This window comes from Thermothelomyces thermophilus, chromosome 7, assembly GCF_000226095.1.
Source record: "Thermothelomyces thermophilus ATCC 42464 chromosome 7, complete sequence".
NCBI lineage: Eukaryota > Fungi > Ascomycota > Sordariomycetes > Sordariales > Chaetomiaceae > Thermothelomyces > Thermothelomyces thermophilus.
Window position 1 is genome coordinate 1,738,300 of NC_016478.1, and position 19,187 is coordinate 1,757,486.

The following is a 19,187-nucleotide window of genomic DNA, read 5'->3' on the forward strand; positions in this document are numbered from 1 at the left end:
AGCTTTAAAAATGTTTTTAAGAGCTATTATTTTGATCAAAGACAATTTAAGGAAGAGTTTATTTATAACTATTTTAAAACTTCCGGGCGGCGTGCTCCATGCTAAGGTACCTAAGGTAGGTACAGTACGCCTTCGTGTTACCTGGCCAGATCCTGTCTCTCCTGCTCCCTGGCGTAGAACCGCTCAAACGGAAATAATAGGGCTCCTCCAGTGTAATCTAGACATGGTAAATAAAATAGCTACATATCCCATACAAAAACATCACGTTGCCGAATATTCTTCGTTCTAATATTAAGTTGAGCATATGGATTATACTACTTTGCACATGCTCTTGAACTTTGCCGCACCATTTTTAGCAAACAGCAGAACTGCAGTTGACGTCACAAGTCTGCAGTCCATCCCCGCTCCGGCTCGGTTCAGTCGGGGTCGGCGGGCTGCTTCCCGGATCCAAGCTGACCACTTCCTCCACTTGGACATACACTAGGCCAACTCGTAATAAACATCTGTGGAGGAAAACGATGGTGCCGCGTTTCGTATGCTGTCTTGCTCTTATGATCTATTATATTCTATCACCCGTAATCGGGTTCTATACCAGACAACTAGCGGGACGATTACTGAGCATCTCTAGATGGACACGCAGCCCTCGTCCTTGTCCCACAAACAACGAGGGGTTGCGTTGTCCCAACCTCGTTGTTCCCTCCAGAACCAGCTACTTGCCTTTTTTTTTTCCTCCTAACTCCACCTCTCCGATCCCAAGAGCATGCTGCATCGAAGAGATCGTGCCATGCGAGTCTAGCGAAAACAGAATGCCTGCGACCAGTCCCCGCTCGCTATGCATGCGACCCAGAGCCCCATGGGTGCTCTAGGCTTCCGCGAATTCGCGCTTCACCCCTTTAAGCCTTGGGCGCAGGCCGGGAGGGGAGGTTGCTTGAGGACCCCGCACTGTAGAAGTTCTGGGCGAGCCGGCGCTCATTGTTCTGGCGCGTGTTGACGAAGTCGGGGTAGTTGAGCGTCAGCTCAACGGCGCCGGTGACGATGTTGTCGACCGCCTCCACACCGAGCATGAACGAGTGGTCCTGGTTACCAACCTCGTACCTCCAGCTGCCGAACCGGCCGCGAGACCAGATGTCCAAGTCCTGGAGCTTGGGCAGAAGCTGCTTGAGGACGCCCTCCCGCTCGAGCGTCGGGGTGGGATAGCCCTGGTTGAACTTGCGGTGGTAGGTCGAGACGATCTCGTCCTCGGGCTTGAGCATATCCGTGTTGATGAGGCCCTGGATGCAGTCCTTCAGCAGGTTCTCCTCGTCAACCGGCTTCATGGTCGACTGGGAGACCTCGAGCATGATGGACCAGTACGGGCCCTCCTTGGGCTCGCTGCTCTTCGGCTTGCTACCGTCGGCGTAGTAGAGAGTCGGCAGCTTGACGTCAGCCTGCGGCTGGTTATACGGCGAGTAGTTGGAAAAGATGGTAGCGCGGTAGAAGGGGCAGTTGTCCTCGGGGAAGTAGAGCTGGTACCGGACTGTTAGCGTCTCGACGGTTCCACGCCTGGTACTTTGTGTTATCGGTTTGTTCGCCTTACCCAGCACTTGTCGCCGATCCGCTCCGGGCGCTCGCCACGGATGCCCACGCCGATAACGTGGGTGGACGAGTAGTAGAGACCCTTGGCCAGGTTGATGAGCTCCTGGTCGCCCATCTTCTCGACAAGCTGGTTCACGGGCATGGTGTTGATGAGCTTGCCGTAGCCGATCGTCGTGCCGTCCTTCAGAGTGACAATCTTCTTTTGCGCGTCGACCTTGGTGACCTCACCCTTCTCGCCATAGCGCTTCTTCTCCTCGGGAAGCGTGTTCGACACGGCGATCCAGATACCGCCCGTTCCGTCTCTGGCAGGGAATCGGAAAGTGGCGTTCGGACCCCAGCCGCCGGCAACCTTGTTGAGGATCACGTTCTTGGTGACCAGCTTGAGGTTGGGCGCCGCGACACGTTCGCCGAGCCACTCGCATTGCATCTGAAGGTTGGTGAGCATACGATTCGCCAAACCATCGGTGAGACCACCCGTACCTTGGTCGTGGGCACAGCCCAGACCTTGTAGTTGTACGGCCGCATGAAGACATCGGCGACGCCTTCGCCGCAAACCCGCAGAATCCACTCGTCGAAGTCCTTGGGCTTGGTGGTGGAGACCTGAGCGGCCATGGCGGCGTCGATAAGCCCGTCGATGCACTTGACTTGGTCCTCCTTGGGCAGCATCGAGATGTTGTTCTGGAAAGGATAAGGAACCCAGAGGCCCTTGTACCGGACGTACGAGATGCGCTGGTGATGGTACCAGTCATCCTCCTTGGGAAGGGCCTCGTCGAGGCAGTCGTCGAAGTACTTGTAATGCGAGAAGATAACGTGGCCGCCAACGTCGTAGAGCTGTCATGGTCTCGTTGTCAGCAGCAGCCTCCCCAAGTGCACACACAACAAAGCCGGCAGGAGACGTACGAAGCCCTCAGGAGTAACATCGGTGGACGCAAGACCACCAGCCTTCTCGTTGGCATCCAGAATCAACCAGGACGGCCCATTCTATGGCTCGAGTCAGCAAGTCTACCGAAGCGCAGGCCAAGGTAGCGGTGAGCTCACGATATGGTTGAGACGCTTGGCCGCACCGAGACCGGTCGGGCCGGCGCCGATAACAAGAACGTCGACATTACTGCATATCGCCAGTCAACAATACGGTCCCCAGGTATCGAGGGACGCCAGCGTTTCCGTGGAAACCTACATATCCGCCATTTTGGAAAAGAGTGAAGGACCTGGGGCGGGTGCGGGGCAGGGGACTGAGCAGATGTCGCGGGCTGTGAAGAACCAACGAGTGCGGCTTGGAGAGACAAAAACCCAAGTGGCGCGAAGGGCGTTTCTCTGTTGTTGTTAAAGGGCTTTGGTGCTGGAGGCAAGACAGAACGTTCAACAAAAGCAGGAACGCGGACCCTGTTCCGGTTGTGGTGTTATGAAGGCGACACCAAACTTTTGGACCCTGGAGGGTTTTGGGCTGTTTGCTGGGATGGACGTGGCCGCGCCAGGCCCCCCCTCCCCCAAAAAGGGGGTGAGCGGAGGGGTATGGATGGAGGGGCTGAAATTATGCCAATCTCGAAACGGTTGGTCTGGTGGGGCTGCCAATTCCCTTGAACACCCACGCTCTCGCTCGAAGAAGTGTTTCTACACTACACTACACTAAGGGATCCCGCCAATGTCAAGAACTCTCTACGAAGGCTCGATTGGCATCACCCCGCTTCCTGGTTGGACGCACGCACGTTATCATTCCGTTTGTTGACATGCACGGTGCCCCAGCGCTAACCTCGGGTTGAGTTGCTGGTGTTGTATCACAGCATGGCCATTTAATTACAAAATCACAAAATGACGGCTGCAACCCACCAAAGTCCAGCAAAATCACCATCTCGGCCTTAACCTATCTCGGTCTTTGCATCCCGCAGTCACCAATGAGGACACTGTGCTCTCAGATGGGCAATAACACTGACCTGACAAGGGGAACCCTTACACGAAAGCACGGGGGGGCGAAGAGCGGGCTTGAAGGAGGGGACCGTCTCGAGTTTATGGCGATTGCCGTGGCGCTCCCAATCCCTGTTCCCAAGAGCCGGGAGACAAGGGTTTGTGGTGGGCGAGCCTTGTTTCGAGTTGGTGCGAGCCGCAACCGACTCCACAATAACTGACTGCGTCTCGTTTCACCACCTTCGATCAGCCAGACAGCACACCGAGTGTTGGACGATCACTCGAACACAGCCGCCGGCGAATTCAGCGATCGGCCTTCAGAAGTTGTGGAAAGATGCAAATCGAAGGGGGAGCTGGATCGTCCGAAATTATTCATCCAGAGTGTACGAATAACCTACATAACACCGAAGCGACATCTCAGCCGGCAGGTACACTACTCCTGAGAGTGACGAGGATAGTCCTTACAATAGTAGTGTACGAAATAGTGTCGTTCGTAGTGAGGACACCATCGGGTCAATGGATGACGTATGTACATACATTACGAATGTACGTCCACTTCGCGGACAACAAGCTTCGTGATACTTACCCCACAGGGCAAGACATTCCTTGGCTTGCACATTCGTTCCACTACCTTGAAGGCACAATAGGTCCCTGGTCACACATGGGTATGTATGTACTGTATTAGAAGTCCGTACGTACATAGTTATTTGCAGGCAGCAGTCACATCAACGTTGCGACAAGTCATTCGCAGAGTAGGAGCTTGTGTCGCCCGTACGGAGTGATATCTTGAGGACTAAGATAGCGTACGGAGCTATAATGCAGTACATAAATACCTACATGCCGAGCAGAGGAGGTCCTTAGAGACACTGTTTGCGTATCCCGTCAAGACGTCGGCTCGCGAACCCCAAAATCTCTTTGTGGGTCGGCGTGGCCAAGTCCACAGAACGCGGTACTTGCACGATTCAGGTACCCGACTCGAAAAGGATCCGTTCTCTCGAAGCACTTTGTGTCATCCGCAGTAGACTGTTCGGACAGAAACGGGTTCTTGGGGTGGCGTTGTCGGCATACATGTGTTTGATAAACACGCTGCTTTCACCGCGTACACTAGTTATTACCGTACCATCGGAAGACAGGTATTGTACTGTACTTCGGAGATACCATCATAGGTGGGTATTACCTACACGAAGGCTTTCCTCATCACCCCGGCTAGTACAGCAGAGACTCCATACCGAGTAGTGCTGCATCGACCAGGCCAACAAGGTGGCGTTGCAAAAGTGACATTCGATATAACAGTATACACACGAATAGACCTGACAACTTGGGTAACTACGTTTGTCGGAAAGACAGCCCCGTGAACTCGGACTTTCTCAATCCCTAAAAGTCCCAGATTGGTATAGAGTTTCTCTACGATCGTCCTGGGTTCCTCCCGTCCCGTCGCGCGCGAATCAGGACATCCCTTCCCTTCGCTGTTCGGAGTACGTTCAAAGGATGTGCCGCAGATCTACGGAAACGACCCAGAGAACGGTAAGAGATTCTAAATTGATCAATAAAGTCTTCCTATGCATTGCTGTATTGCCCTGATCAACTAGATCGTATACATACATCGTTTGCACTGCGCCGAGTGTTGCAGTCTTTACCCGACCGTCCAAGCACCGGACTTCAGCCAAAGAAGTACAGTACATACCTGGTGACCTAAGAACTGCATCCATGAATGCACATCATCCCCCAAGCCCATCAGTTATTTGGTTGCTAATAAGCGGTTGTTACCTGTTTTATGTTTTACGAAGAAACTCACCTTCCTCTCTGGACTTATGTCTTTTTTTTTTTTTTTGATCAAACAGCCACAATATACTGAGGAGGTGGGAGATCGCTGATTTGATACAGAGCAGCCCACCCCTAGCGCAATCTCATCTTAATCTTGTTTTGCGCAAGATCCAGCGGGCACCTATATATACTCCTCTTACTATCATCACTGTCTTGAAGATTAGGAAGTAGTTAAAACTACACCACTGCGCAGGACTCACTAGGCTGCCGAGCAAGTGATTGTTAGAGTATATGTACTTGCGAGGAGCGGTGAAATGAAAAGGATGCTGCCTATTCAAGCTAGTCAACTCGCTTGGAAATGCTTTCAGAGTCCGAGCCCAGAGCGTCCATTCCTTGATTGCGTTGTCTCGATGAATATATACAGTACATACTCCGTACCTATCACAGTCTCATTGGAACCCCAGGACGAGGTAACTTCCGGGTAGAATTCTTATCTTAAGGGAACCCCGGGCCAATTCACGGTTGTGGTAAGAATCTTGGGCAATCACAACCCGCTCTGGATCTTGTGGCTCGGTGTGGTGGGAAGCTGCTGCCAATCTGAGCCGGTCCCAACGACAATCTCCCCATTCGAGCCATGATTGGTGGATGAGGAGCACGCAAGCTCCTCAGCATCGCCGCGCAAGGGCCCGCAAGACCCGCCCGGCTTCCGTTTGCAGAGCGGCCCATGTAATGCAAGCGGCCCCCTGAAAAAAGTCAGGTCCAGTCTCGCCCCGTATTCCAGAGTCCCGCGACTCCAGAAGAGAGTGGCTCAGTTAATTACAGACATCCCCACGCTTCGTCCAGGTCCCTTCTCGCCTCGCCGATTTTCCCTCGACCACAATCTGCCTACCAGTCTGTAGCAGCTGGCGGTTGGCCATCCATTCGTTTTATCCTTGTTCCACGTTGCTCGTTGCGCCGCCAACACTTCTCATCCTGCTCATCCCTTTCCCGAGACCTGCATCGTACTCTCTTCTTTCGATTCAAAATCGCTGCCGGCTTCAGCACAACCGTAATCGAACAGATCCAGGTTGACGCCAGGGCGCGCGCATTTTGAACAGACATCAAAATGGGAGTCGAGGAAAAGACGCGCGCGTCGGGCGAACAGTCCCGTGAGCAGAACGAGCCCGTTCTCCCCACCGTCAACCCCCAGGTCGAAAAGCCACAACCTCCCAAGCCTGCGCTCCATCCCGCATTCTATGTCACGTAAGTAGATAGGTTCGCCCGGGAGCTCGATTGAGCATCACGATTGACGCGCCCATTTGCAGTGTCTGGATTGCCCTCAGTTCTTCCGTCATCCTGTTCAACAAATGGATTCTCTCGACGCTCGGTTTCGGTAAGAATACCGCAAAGTCATGGAACACGGTGGAAAAACTAGGATGGAGTGCTGAGACTCGATTACAGCCTATCCGGTCCTCCTGACCACGTACCATCTTGGGTTTGCGTCCATCATGACCCAGCTTCTCGCTCGGTACACCACGCTGCTGGATGGCCGGAAGACAGTCAAGATGACGGGCCGAGTCTACCTCCGCGCCATCGTTCCGATTGGCTTCTTCTTCAGCTTGAGCCTGATCTGTGGCAACCTCACCTATCTGTACCTCAGCGTCGCCTTCATTCAGATGCTCAAGGTCGGTGTATCCTTGGTTCTCTCGGAAGCGAGAATGTAGACTGACGCGTAGGGCAGGCCACAACCCCGGTCGCTGTCCTTCTGTCTAGCTGGGCACTCGGCGTCTCGCAGCCGAACCTTAAGGTCTTCCTGAACGTTTCGGCCATCGTCGTTGGCGTCATCATCGCCTCCATCGGAGAGATCAAGTTCGTGTGGATCGGCTTCATCTACCAAATTGCCGGCATCATTTTTGAGGCGCTCCGTCTCACCATGGTCCAGCGCCTTCTGAGCTCTGCCGAGTTCAAGATGGACCCCCTGGTCTCGCTCTACTACTTTGCTCCTGTTTGCGCCGCCATGAACTTTGTGGTCGCGCTCTTCTGGGAAATTCCCAAGGTCACCATGAGCGAAATTTACAGCGTCGGTCTGTTCACGTTCTTCCTGAACGGCTTGTGCGCCTTCATGCTTAACGTCTCCGTCGTCTTTTTGGTAAGCTTTCCTCCATGGTCACTTTCACTCAGAAGCCATTACTAACCAACCCATCACAGATTGGCAAGACGTCGTCTCTGGTCCTCACCCTTTGTGGTGTTCTCAAGGATGTGCTTCTCGTCGTCGCCTCCATGATCATCTGGGGTACGGAGGTGACTGTCACCCAGTTCTTCGGCTACAGCATCGCCCTCTGCGGTATGATCTACTACAAGCTCGGCTACGAGGCAATCAAGGGCTACGCAGGCGAGGCCGGTCGGCAATGGGCCGACTTTGGCAACCGCCGCCCCGTGCTTCGCCGCATCTCCACCATCCTGCTCGTCCTCTTGGTTGTCTTCGCGGTTCTCAATGAGCTTGCGCCGTCGGTCGACCCTTCGGTGTACCTGGACGAGGCCAAGAGCAAGATGGGCCTGTCCAAGCTCTAAAGCCGCAAGATCCAAGACACGGAAAAGGACGATGGCAAGGGTGTGATAGGGAATTGCGCTTTTGGGATCCTCGCGCAATGTCTTCTTTGCACCATACCATACGACGACTTAATGCGGGAAAAGTGCAAAATGGTTCAGATTCTTTCTGCTCTCGAAACAAAGATCTGGAACACGAACGGGAAGAACGGGCGGCTCGGGCATTCAGGAATTGATGACACGGATATGGTGACAAAGGCGGTCGCGCGAGACACTTGGCGAGTACATAATTGCACACTATTACTATTTTGCTTTCCTTCCCCTTCCGCCGCCTTTTTCTTCTTTAAGCCGACTGTTTTATTTTCCGTTTTCTCACTTTCAGTTTTTGGCATTCTTCCCAAGGCGGCCGGCCAGCCAGAAAACGGAGTGGATGGACTTTGGACGTTATAGACCGATTGATGGGCGGAAGCGAGCTGTGGGTGCAGGTGGTGGCGTCACAAATATGGATCCGGTTTGCAATCATGGCATCTGGGAGAGATTTGATTTTGTACCTTCTCAGTGTCATCATAGGGAATATAGATTTTAAACATATTTCCATTAATTTCTGAGTCGTTTGGTCTGCGAAGATCTCGGGCTTTGACATCAAGGGACTTCTGTCACGGATCACCAAAACTGTGGGATGTCCCGCTTGAACCCAAGTCCGTGACTGGCTGGAAGCGAAAGGCATGGTAACGAGCACGTAACAATGGAGCAAAGGGGCGGAGTTGAAGGTTACACCCAGTGAGGGTTTCATGGAGCGAGGTGTCTCGGAGTGACAACAGGACGCAGGTACTGACGAGCTCCGGTTGTACAAGAGAACATTCGCGCCCCCCTACGACCGCTTGTGCCCAGACATTCGACACACATTTCAGAGGAGCTATCAAACACATGGCCAAAAAGAATTGTCACTGGTCATCCCCACTCTGCTTTCCATTGGGCTACGATGTCACCGGTCACTGAGTGCCGCGCTCCCACCCGCTTCATCCTGAACCTGCCTGTCCTGCTCGAGTCCGGTTTTCGTGTTGTACCAGGGACACGCAGGCATCTCAGGTGGAGGAAGCGAGGTGGGCGGCAGACGAACTTGTCGTCAAAAATGCCGTAAAATTCAGCTAGTGAGCCTCAGAATTCTTATTCCGTGGTGAATGCTGTGTACAGCCCGATGAAACCGTTCGCCCCGCCCAGCCAATTGTGAGGAAAACCCGATCAGAAACCTGTGCCACAAAGTCAGTACCGCGGCTCCATACCTCAGTGACAAAGCGTTCTGGGGAAAGGAAAGACGTACGCAGAGGAGTGAAAAACCACCGGTTCTTGCCGCTCGTGTAGCGCTCCTCGAGCACCTTCTTGACGGTCTTCTTGGCCTCCTCGCGCTGGCTGGGCTCCTTGAAGGTATCGGCAGTGATGACGGACTTGAGGCCCTCGAGCTCGAGAGTGTAGCGGGTGGGCATCAGGTGGTTGTAGTTGATGACCTTGATGAAGGGCTTGACCTTGGAGCGCTTCTCCTGCCTCGACTTGGACATGCGGCGGGTGATCTTGCTGGGGTAACGCTCGATGCCGGCAACGAGGGCGTGGCCATAGGGGTGTGTCTTGCTGCCGTTGTCGACGGGCTGGATGATGACAACCTGGAAGGACAGAAGAGTCAGCGATCCATTGCGCGCTCTGCCGGTCGGTCCCTGCGCGTCATCCCCTTCCAATCGTCCTCTGGCCGCCCAGTTCCAATGGCTCGTCCCCGCCATGATTGCTCCCCTGCCAGATACGCCCCAGAACTTCCGCTTCCCAGAGATCTTCTTGACTCCCAACTACCCGACTTTGACGACGAAGACATGACGGGAAATTTGCTGCGCATGGCGTACCTTCTTGCCGGCATAGCGACCCCGGGTAACGAGGCAGACCCTCGACGTCTTAAGGAACTTCATTTTGTCGGTTCTGTCTGGTCGAGCGTGGTCAGCGACTCATAAAACTGCAGCAGGAAACATATCTCAACAATGAGACGTGAAACGGAGCCGCAACGCACCTGTTGTTTCCTCGGGCCTTTCCTGTTATCGACTGCGGGCGCGGAGAGTGAGGGCAGAACCGTTCTTGGAGGTCGTTCCCCCGAAATAATTTCCAGTTTGTGGGCTGCCAAAATTCAGGTGGGCAAACGTCGCGGATTGGCTGGAATGGCTGACTAACACAATGGTCCGTGCCCTTGTCAGTTGCGTGCATTGACCAAGCACTGAAGTTCGACCCAAGGGCTCCACCCGGCCTGCTCAACCCAAGCGGAATATCCGATACCCCATCGACGTGACTACCTATCTTCCGTGTCTAGTCTAGTCGGAAACTCGGTTATCCTCAGCTTTGTTCGTAAGAGACTCACCAAAGGTTTTGATTTCGCAACAATGGCGCCTCCCGTGTACATTATTTCCCGCGTTGCGGACCCGATCTTTGCCGTGTTCATTGGTGTTTCGGCAGCTGCGTTGAGAATCAACCGCGAGGAGAAAGAGAAGGGCAGGACTACTCAGGAGACCCTTCAAGCCGTTCGTCGGTAGGTTTATCATACGGTTACCATAATAACACTCGGCATGTTGCTTACGAGAACCTGTACAGTCGCCTCGGTTTGGAGAAACGCTCTCAATGAATTACATTGGCATGCGCGGTCTACATACAACCCGCTCGAAAATATGACCCAGACGACACAACGAACGCCGCTTCCCTTGAGCCGAACATTCAACCTTTGATAAACAACGTATAATCAGTCTTACCCTCGCTTATGCCAGCCAACAACATTATTATGGGGCCAGACCCGGGCCGTACTCTTTCCTCATCGCCTCCCTCACCATCTGCCCGCACAGCTTCGCCGTAGGGTTTGTGCTTACGGCCAGTGCCTTCGCAATCTCATTGCCGTACCTGCCGCCCATTGCGAAATCCCGTGAAGCACGCTCCTCAAAGTCCAACTTGGACCAGCCCCCTTCGGGCCGGGCAGCATCCACCGAAACCGACTTGGAACCCACCAGCTTGGATGTCATGAGGTAGATGGCGGCACGCTGGGTGTGGGCGTTGGAAAGCGTCCTGGCGACCTGCGGGGAGAGTCTGGAATATGCCACCTTGGGCGTGAGAAGGGAGATGGCGTGGTCAAGGTCGCTCAGAGCGGTCTTGGCCGCCTCTAACCGCTCGCTGTCACCGAGCTCCTGTAGGAGCGCTTGCGGGTTCCTTGGCGCGTCGGCAACGAGCATCGAGTCCCCGTATAACCGCCTTAACGCCTGCGCCCTATTGTTGCGAGCGCTGGCGTATTGCGGGTAATTTTGGATGAGCTGCCCGAGCCTCGAGACGCACTCGCGATACTCCCCCGCGATGTCGACATCCGCCGTTCCGCTGGTTTGTTGTTCTGCCTGCCGCATCTCGAGCTTCTGAATAGACATGATGATGTCGCGCTCCTCCTGAGATACTTTCTGGTACTCCTCTGGGTTCGAAACGTGAGGGTCCTTGGGGAGCGTGGGGTCGACCTGGACCATCAATGAGGGATCCGACTCCGGGTCTTTGATCTTTCCGAGGACATTGATGTCGCGCCGGCTCAACTCGACGTAAGCCATGTTGCTGATCTGGCGATCTGAGGCGGGTGGGATAGTATCTCTCTTGTGTCCCCGATTGTCGAGCTTGGGTAGCCTTGGTTCTGCAGATGGTGTCTTCAACTTGAAAAAGCAGATGGACAGCAAATCGACAGCGATAGTCTGCAGTTCACAGGGCGAGGTGTGTGAACTGTGGCGTGGTAGATCGCAGCTGGTGGGGAATGGGAAGCGACGGGGTGTGGGAGCAGCAATCGCCAGTCTGAGCCAGTCGACAGAAGTATATCACTCTGAAGCAACTAGGGCAGCTACTGCGTAATAATACCGGGACCTTCGGCAGTCTCGTGCCTCATCCACGTGCGGCCCGCATCGAAGATGGCCGAGGGGGTTCTCTTGCCGCAGCAACCCCCTTGCTTGTTCCCCTTAGCGGCTGATCTGGGGAGGGACAGCAGCAGCCCACTTCCCGTTGGCGACGGCCAGAACCAAATCAAGATCTACTATGTAGATAACGGATATCAACCACATCTTTGCATCGTCTGCTTCGCAACTGCAGGTTCGTATCTCCAATGACTACATTTCCTCCTTGATTTTTTTTCTGTTTCCTCTTTCCTATTCACGAGTTTGCGAAAATACAGCCGCCTTCGTACTGTGCCAACTAACAAGCAGATGTTTAGTAACCTTAGCCGGGGGCTGACCGTTGCCTCCGGAGCGTCACCGCGGGGCGGTGCTCTCGGCAATCGGCGGCATGGGGCGGCTTTGGCGGCTGGCCCACGCTTCCACGGTGAGATTCCGCTTCCCCACCACCAACGACGGCCGAACCTCCACGCGGAGCACAACTCGGCTTTGCTGCCGTATGGTGGTCTAATGCGGAAGGATCTGGGGGGCGGGAGTGTGTGCTGGAGCTCAATGAACGAAGCTACAGTCCGATTTCAGAACCCGGCACACGGTGGATTCAAGCCTGTCAGTGGTCGAATACAGCACCGTGAGATTGCCTCATGAGCCGACGAGGGCCCTCTCCCCGAGGCAACCGTGCCCGAGGGGCCGTTCGTGCGGCGTGTGTAATGTTCTTGCCCGCAGGCAATCGACGGGTCATGACCGAAGCTTACAGTGCGTAATCGGGTAATGTGAGCAGGCATGCTGCAGCTGCTGGGTGATCTGGTTAGCCGTCCGAGCAAGGAATTGGTTTAAGCCGAGTTCTTCCTCTTTCTCTTGCTTACCTCTCTCATACGCACATATTTAACAAGTCGTCATTCCCTTGGCCCCTCATCCTGCGGAAGCCAGGAAACACGACATACAACCGTGTCACCCAACAACTCTCGAGCCTTTTGTGTGTTTGTTTTTTGAGCCACATCTGAAGCCATTGTCCTGCCTCCCCCCCCCAGTTCTATCTCTCTTGTCTTGCCACTCTCTTCTCGTACCAACCACACACACATCAGGAACCTGCTGAGTGAGCATGTCACCGTCTGCCATCTCGGACAACCACAGTTCCTCGGGGGCCTCGGACTACGCCGTCCAGAGCCCCTCTCCCAACTTCAGCGGTTACGACCACGTCACTTGGTGGGTGGGCAACGCGAAGCAGGCCGCGGGCTTCTATAACACCTTCTTTGGGTTCAAGACAATCGCCTACCGCGGACTCGAGACGGGCAGCCGGTACTTTGCCTCGTATGTTGTCACCAACAACGATGTCCGCTTCGTCTTCACGTCGCCGATCCGCTCGGCCAAGTACCTGCCCGAGGACGAGCCGATCTCGCCCGAGGACAGGCGCCTGCTGCAGGAGATGCACGAGCACCAGGAGAAGCACGGCGACGCCGTCAAGGACGTCGCCTTCGAGGTGGACAACGTCGACGGCGTCTACGAGAAGGCGGTCGCTGAAGGCGCCGTGTCGGTCCAGCCGCCCCTGACGACGGGCGACAAGGAGCACGGCTACGTGCGCACAGCCGTGATCCGCACCTACGGCGACACGACGCACACGCTGATTGCGCGCCAGAACTTCCGCGGCGCCTTCCTGCCGGGCTTCCGCGCCGTCAAGGGCGGGGCGGGCGCCGCGCCAGACGCGCTGCCCGAGGTGCCCCTCGCGCGCATCGACCACTGCGTCGGCAACCAGGACTGGAACCAGATGGTGTCGGCCTGCGCCTTCTACGAGCAGTGCCTCTCATTCCACCGGTTCTGGTCGGTGGACGACAGCCAGATCTGCACCGAGTTCAGCGCGCTCAGCAGCATCGTCATGGCCAGCCCCAACAACGTGGTCAAGATGCCCATCAACGAGCCGGCGCCGGGCAAGAAGAAGTCGCAGATCGAGGAGTACGTCCTGTTCAACAGCGGGCCGGGCGTCCAGCACATCGCCCTGCTCACCCCGGACATCATATCCGCCGTCAGCGCCCTGCGCGCCCGCGGCGTCCAGTTCATCGACGTGCCCAAGACCTACTACGACACCATGCGCGTCCGCCTCAAGACGGAGAGGCGCGACTGGGAGCTGAAGGAGGACCTGGACACCATCGAGCGCCTCAACATCCTCATCGACTACGACGAGCGCGGCTACCTGCTCCAGCTCTTCACCAAGCCGCTCATGGACCGCCCCACCGTGTTTATCGAGATCATTCAGCGCAACGACTTTGACGGCTTCGGCGCGGGCAACTTCAAGAGTCTGTTTGAGGCCATCGAGCGGGAGCAGGCGGAACGGGGGAACCTGTAAACAACAAAACAGTTATGACGCGCGGGAAAGGGGAAGGAGAAGAAAGGGGAGGAGAAAGAAGGAGAGGAGAAAGAAGGAGAGGAAAAGAAGGAGAGGAAAAGAAGGAGAGGAAAAGAAGGAGAGGAAAAGAAGGAGAGGAAAACAAGGAGAGGAAAAGGAAGGGGGGGAAGGGAATGGGGAGGAGTGGGTGGCATTTTGTTACAACTTTTTGATGTTTTTAAAGCGCTGTAAAGTTTATGCAGGGATGATACCGCTGATGCTTCTCAAGTCTTAGCAGCATCTACTCACAATTGATGATGCTCTTCTTTTTTTCTCCTCCGCCATGGTCTTTCTCCTCCTATACTGGATTTGTTTTTCTCTTATCCTGTCTGTGAGTTTACCGCAATGATTTTGTCTTCCGATTATCTTCCAGATGTCAGCCCCTTCCCTCACCCACTCAACGCCGTTTAAGAACACACAAGACACCAGTTGGCAACCATATCCCACCCCATGATCCCCCGCGAAGTGTTCGATCGCTTCCAACCTATGAATCCACCACCATCGCCTCGCCTCCCTCGCCTCCCTGGGCCTGGGCCTGGCCCTGGCCTTGACCCTGACTCTGGCTCTGGCCGTTCACCCTCGTCTCCCCATCGTCACCACCACCACCACCACCACCGCCACCGCCGCCGCTGCCGCTGCCGCCGCCGCTCTCCCCGTTCTCCCGTTGCGCACCGGTAGCGGCGGCAGCGGCGGCAGCCGCCCCTCGCGTGTCGCTCTGGCAGCCCGGGCAGTTGTGGATCATCTCGTGCGCGAAGACGTCGCAGTCGATGCAGAAGTGGTTCCCGCACACGGGACAGGCGTACCGGCCGCTCTCGCTGACCCCGGCGGCGGCGACGACCGCGGCCGCCGGCGTCTTGGCCTCGCCGGACCCCGGCCCGGCCGCCGACTTTGACGTCTTCTTCTTCTTCCCGTCGGCCTTGTCGTCGAGCGACGTACCACCGGCACCGGCACCGGCACCACCCGCGCCAGCACCACCACCACCACCCGCCGTGGCCGTCGGTGGGACGGGCGGGAACGGCGCCAGGCAGGCGAAGCACACGCCGGACTTGGCCCTGGCGGCCTCGGCCCACGACACGGCGACCCAGCCGCGGAGGGGGAACAGGTGGTGGTAGGAGCGGGCCAGGTGGGTGCTCAGGACGAGGGTCAGGCCGCAGACGGGGCACTCGGCGGGCAGGCGGCAGACCTTTGTGCGGCAGCGCGTGCAGGCGTACCCCTCGCGGGTGGGCCGGTTGTGGCAGGCGCAGAGGCTGACGTGGTCCTTGGAGGCGAGGGCGCGCGAGGGGAAGCCCATGATGAGGAGGGAGGCCTGCTGGCTCTGCTGGCTCTGCTGCTGGCTGTTGTTGTTGTTGTTTGTGCCGTCGCCAGCACCGGGGGGAGGAGGGGTGGACTGGGTCACGGGCGGGGTGGTGGCGGCCAGGAAGAGCTCCCGGAAGTGCTGCTCGTGCAGGGCGACGGCGTAGCTGGAAGGGTCGCCGCCGTTGGTGCGCGTGCAGAGCTGCTCGCAGATGGCGACCTGGGCGGCGAGCCCTACGACGGAGACGCGGATGCGGTCGTTCAGGAGTTTGGCTATGGTATCGTGGATGTCGCCGGGGTCGCTGGACAGGAGGGCGCCGTAGATGATGAGGACTTCGCGCGTGCCGTGGGATGGGGTGTGGCTTTGAGGAGGAAAAAGGGGGGGGGAGCGTTAGCGATCAACAACCTCTGCTTTTATTTTTCTTCTTTTTTCTTTCCTGGGGGTTCCACGAACAATAGTGCGCCCCGACACATTTCCAGGGCGTTTTGTAAACTCGGGTTCCCCTGCGGCTCCTGCTGTTCGGCCCAGGTCCTCAGTTTCTCAATGTGTTCGGCCGGGTTCCCGCCCATGTCGCTGATCCTGACGGCGATGCCGTCGCGCATCCCGACAATGCCCAGCTGGCTGATGGGGTTCTGCTCAAAGTACTCGCGCACAAAGTCGACGGCGTAGTTGAGCGTCAGCAAGTATCGGTTCGGCAGGAGATCCTTCTCGGCCATGGCGAAGCTCATGTCGAGCACCAGCATCAGGTGCCGGATGATGCCGCGCTGGAAGGGAGTCGTGTCGCGCATGAGGCGGCGACGCTTCTCGGCCTCGATGAGGGCCTCGATCGTGATGCTGCCATCTTCTGTCTCGACCACATTCTCCCACGATCGCTTGATGTCCTCCCACGCAGCCTTGGAGCGGGCGCCCTTGCGGCCATCGCCCGACTTTCCGTTGGCGCGACCGCCCTTGGATCGCGTGCCGTAGGAGCTGCCCTTGCCGGCGGAGTCCGCGCGGTGGTCGAGGTCATCGTCCGAAAGATCCTCGACGTATTCGCCGTCCGAGTCGGCCATCCCGTCGTCAGCGACGCGCGCGGCCGATGGTTCGAGGTTTCAGAAATCCTGATGCGATCGGTCGACGAAGGGGACTTTATCGGGTTAAGAGGCGTTTCGAGACTGCGAGGGCGCTCGTATCATAATCAGAACGTCAGGGCTGTGCGGTCCATCAATTCCTAAAGACAGCGGCCGTAACCGGGTTCATGGCGGCGTCGGCGTCGGCGTCGGCGTTGCAAAACGGTAGGCAGAGTGCAGTGAAGCTAGAGAAGCTCCGGGTTGTGACCGTCTTGTCGACTTCCGGGCAGGTGGGGTTGGATAGCACCAATCATTAACGGTGTAGAACTCAGGGCCCCGCTTTAGGTAGTTGCCAAGTACGGAAACAAGACATACCTTATCTTACTTAGAAAGCTACTAGCCCTCACAAAGTAGCAAGTTCGTGTTGGCACTCTATACTCTGTACACTACCTTCCTGTAGTTTGAATGTAAGATAATGAGTGCCTACCTAACGGAGTACGGAATAACGACCTCGTTGGGTGTTCCCTTCCAGTACGGATCTGTACTCGGTCTGCGCTGTCCGTTGCTTGATCACACGCCATCTTGGAACTCGGTGCAGCTGTCGTCTCGATCAGAACTCTACTGGTACCTACTATAGAGAGTGTTACGTATACTAAAAGTAGCCCTTTGGCTCGCACTTCATCCAACGAAGTGCAGGGACCCTTGACTGCTCATCTGGACTAGGGCCTTTTTGTTTTTTTTCTTCTTTTCTTCTTTATTCTTAAATTTGCACAAGCAGCATCGATCGGCTTACCGAAGACCGGCTTGCGGCCATCGCAATCCTGTTCGACCCAGAGGCCCACGTGGAGTGGGCGATCCACACCTTCGGGCTCTCGTCTAGCCGTCCCATCTCGCACGATTTTCGAGAACAATGGCACTAGTACAATAATACTCGAATGACATCCGATCGGTGACAATACATTTTTGATACAAGCTCATTGGCACGTTCTCCGATATACCCAGGCTTGACTTCAGCGAGAAAATTGTCGGTCTGGCTAAGGCGCGCATTCGGGCATTCGAGAGACGATATTCTTGGATTTCGCGACTCGCGGGCAAAGAAACAATCGGACAGACTGCTTCGTTGTTTCGATTGCTTCGTTGCGGGTTCTCAGCACCGCGATATCTCGAATCACAGTCTCGAGGGCGGCGCCGAAGCAGACAGATGCATTTGTGCGAGGCTTCCCAGTTGACGACACAGCGGTCGGGGAACAATGCCGCCGTTTGTCAGATTTCGAGGTATTTACAGATTACTCTACACGACTCACTGCAAGGAGGGTGGTGTGGAATCCCAACGAAACAGAAGTGGTGGCACTGGGCCGGGATGCGCAATGGAACAAGTCAGGCGCCTCTCATCGGTTCCGGTCCCGCACAATGACGTCATTCTACAGGCTGATCGACGATTTAATCTGGGATGGGACTTGCCCCAGTTTATTCTGTCGCAGAACAGCATCTCGGGCGCTGCTCCCCCTTTGGCCACTCACTCTGCAATGTTCGCTCGCTGCCGCCTCTTTTTTAGCACGGTGTTGCGCCTATCTCGCCAACTTGAACCCGTTACAAAAATAGTGATAACTAATCGGTAAAGGAAAAAAACATACTGAAGGCATCCTTAAGTTCGGATGACGAACTCGATTTCGGACGGCGCCGCAAGGGGGAAAAGATGCGCCGCCATGGGCCCCTCCGTGGGGTTGTGAGTTGTCAGTCCTTGTGCTGTCACCCGACAAAGTACTCGTTCCGGGTTCCCAACAAAACCGAGACATCCGCGTGCGTAGGAGGCGGCGCCCTGCCGCTTCTGCGGGGGAACACACTGAGAAGCACCGGTATTCAATATACATACAAGTATTCCGTATATACCTAAGGTACTTCCACCAATCTTATATACACACATGCTTACAGGTAGGTACTGACCAACTACCTACCTACCTGACCCTCTGCAGCACGTGCGGATACTCTCCTCTAGTGAAATCGATACTCGAACAGGCGTCTTTTCGCACAGACAGGGATGGTGACAGGGCCGATCTCCGGAACACGAACGAGTTTGGCGGCTCTGGATTCGTCGGGATCGGCTCGTGTTGTTGTAGAACGACGTGCTGCGTGTCACGGTGCTTCAATAACAAGCAGCCAAGTACATTGTGGACGAGCGATCAATGGACGGCGACTCATGTAAACCTGACAGCATCTGACTCTGCCTTCTCCGGTCGGTAGCGACCTATGACTGGCCGACGCTACGGGTAACTAGGGAGTAGTGTAACTAAGCGTAGGCGAATCAGCAAAGTCCCAAGCAAGCGATCCGTACGCTAGTGCGGCCAACCACGCTAGGGTGATGCCCAGACGGCCTGGCCCCGCGCGCCCCTGCCGATTCCAAACAAGATCGGACCCCTGCCTGCCTGGTCCCTGGACGCTCAACAATTCGTTTCTCCACTGGAGTCTTGAAAAAGAAAGCACGCGCGTACTATGTAGTTGATGTTCTCACCCTGTTTAGTATTCCATACAATCATCCATCACCAACGAGCCCACGGGTCCGTTGAAACACCATCACTTGAAACGAGCTCTTTCAAGTAATCTTAGCCGCTGCGTAGTAGTGCAGGTCGCTTAGTCCGAACGCTACACAGTATTATACAGTACCGTACATAGATACATACACGGTATATATGTTTTCGGCCGATGATGCGTGTCTATGAATCTAGATGGATACATACATACATACATAGATACGCCCTCGGCTTCCCAAC

General features: G+C 55.7%; 7 protein-coding genes across 7 annotated transcripts; 3 read left to right on the forward strand and 4 right to left on the reverse strand.

The window, feature by feature from the left end:
- Positions 1-524: 524 nt before the first annotated feature.
- Positions 525-2,954, reverse strand: MYCTH_2084736 (uncharacterized protein). Its single transcript, XM_003666832.1, has 6 exons — positions 2,753-2,954; positions 2,614-2,683; positions 2,476-2,556; positions 2,056-2,406; positions 1,577-2,002; positions 525-1,505 (listed from the first exon to the last, which is right to left on the reverse strand). The coding sequence occupies exons 1-6, from the start codon at positions 2,761-2,763 to the stop codon at positions 894-896; spliced, it is 1,551 nt and encodes a 516-aa protein (XP_003666880.1). The 5' UTR covers positions 2,764-2,954; the 3' UTR covers positions 525-893.
- Positions 2,955-6,243: 3,289 nt separating this feature from the next.
- On the forward strand, positions 6,244-7,951 carry MYCTH_2311983 (uncharacterized protein). Its single transcript, XM_003666833.1, has 5 exons — positions 6,244-6,483; positions 6,546-6,613; positions 6,682-6,905; positions 6,962-7,369; positions 7,429-7,951. The coding sequence occupies exons 1-5, from the start codon at positions 6,347-6,349 to the stop codon at positions 7,789-7,791; spliced, it is 1,200 nt and encodes a 399-aa protein (XP_003666881.1). The 5' UTR covers positions 6,244-6,346; the 3' UTR covers positions 7,792-7,951.
- Positions 7,952-8,533: 582 nt separating this feature from the next.
- Positions 8,534-9,884, reverse strand: MYCTH_2316558 (uncharacterized protein). Its single transcript, XM_003666834.1, has 4 exons — positions 9,821-9,884; positions 9,657-9,733; positions 9,089-9,425; positions 8,534-9,017 (listed from the first exon to the last, which is right to left on the reverse strand). Exons 2-4 carry the CDS (start codon positions 9,717-9,719, stop codon positions 9,010-9,012), a joined length of 408 nt encoding a protein of 135 aa, XP_003666882.1. The 5' UTR covers positions 9,720-9,733; positions 9,821-9,884; the 3' UTR covers positions 8,534-9,009.
- Positions 9,885-10,181: 297 nt separating this feature from the next.
- On the forward strand, positions 10,182-10,420 carry MYCTH_2130809 (uncharacterized protein; the record flags this gene model as incomplete). Its single annotated transcript, XM_003666835.1, has 2 exons — positions 10,182-10,327; positions 10,390-10,420. 2 exons carry the CDS (start codon positions 10,182-10,184, stop codon positions 10,418-10,420), a joined length of 177 nt encoding a protein of 58 aa, XP_003666883.1.
- Positions 10,421-10,455: 35 nt separating this feature from the next.
- On the reverse strand, positions 10,456-11,616 carry MYCTH_2311992 (uncharacterized protein). Its single transcript, XM_003666836.1, has one exon. It carries the CDS (start codon positions 11,370-11,372, stop codon positions 10,572-10,574), a length of 801 nt encoding a protein of 266 aa, XP_003666884.1. The 5' UTR covers positions 11,373-11,616; the 3' UTR covers positions 10,456-10,571.
- A 1,182-nt stretch (positions 11,617-12,798) lies between these two features.
- On the forward strand, positions 12,799-14,037 carry MYCTH_85068 (4-hydroxyphenylpyruvate dioxygenase-like protein; the record flags this gene model as incomplete). Its single annotated transcript, XM_003666837.1, has 1 exon — positions 12,799-14,037. One exon carries the CDS (start codon positions 12,799-12,801, stop codon positions 14,035-14,037), a length of 1,239 nt encoding a protein of 412 aa, XP_003666885.1.
- Positions 14,038-14,298: 261 nt separating this feature from the next.
- Positions 14,299-16,678, reverse strand: MYCTH_2311995 (uncharacterized protein). Its single transcript, XM_003666838.1, has 2 exons — positions 15,824-16,678; positions 14,299-15,731 (listed from the first exon to the last, which is right to left on the reverse strand). The coding sequence occupies exons 1-2, from the start codon at positions 16,420-16,422 to the stop codon at positions 14,561-14,563; spliced, it is 1,770 nt and encodes a 589-aa protein (XP_003666886.1). The 5' UTR covers positions 16,423-16,678; the 3' UTR covers positions 14,299-14,560.
- Between the last annotated feature and the right edge of the window lie 2,509 nt (positions 16,679-19,187).

Excerpts from the sequence above, each read along its gene's own strand:
- MYCTH_2316558 (XM_003666834.1), bottom strand. The coding sequence starts at position 9,719 with ATGAAGTTCCTTAAGACGTCGAGGGTCTGCCTCGTTACCCGGGGTCGC. Across the intron at positions 9,426-9,656 it reads GTCGCTATGCCGGCAAGAAG|GTTGTCATCATCCAGCCCGT; the intron begins GTACGCCATGCG and ends CTGTCCTTCCAG.
- MYCTH_2084736 (XM_003666832.1), bottom strand. Across the intron at positions 2,557-2,613 it reads CCAAGCGTCTCAACCATATC|AATGGGCCGTCCTGGTTGAT; the intron begins GTGAGCTCACCG and ends CTCGAGCCATAG. Across the intron at positions 2,407-2,475 it reads ATGTTACTCCTGAGGGCTTC|CTCTACGACGTTGGCGGCCA; the intron begins GTACGTCTCCTG and ends AGACCATGACAG.
- MYCTH_2311995 (XM_003666838.1), bottom strand. The coding sequence starts at position 16,422 with ATGGCCGACTCGGACGGCGAATACGTCGAGGATCTTTCGGACGATGAC. Across the intron at positions 15,732-15,823 it reads ATGTGTCGGGGCGCACTATT|CCACACCCCATCCCACGGCA; the intron begins GTTCGTGGAACC and ends TCCTCCTCAAAG.
- MYCTH_2311983 (XM_003666833.1), top strand. The coding sequence starts at position 6,347 with ATGGGAGTCGAGGAAAAGACGCGCGCGTCGGGCGAACAGTCCCGTGAG. Across the intron at positions 6,484-6,545 it reads CATCCCGCATTCTATGTCAC|TGTCTGGATTGCCCTCAGTT; the intron begins GTAAGTAGATAG and ends GCCCATTTGCAG. Across the intron at positions 6,614-6,681 it reads TCTCTCGACGCTCGGTTTCG|CCTATCCGGTCCTCCTGACC; the intron begins GTAAGAATACCG and ends ACTCGATTACAG.
- MYCTH_2311992 (XM_003666836.1), bottom strand. The coding sequence starts at position 11,372 with ATGGCTTACGTCGAGTTGAGCCGGCGCGACATCAATGTCCTCGGAAAG.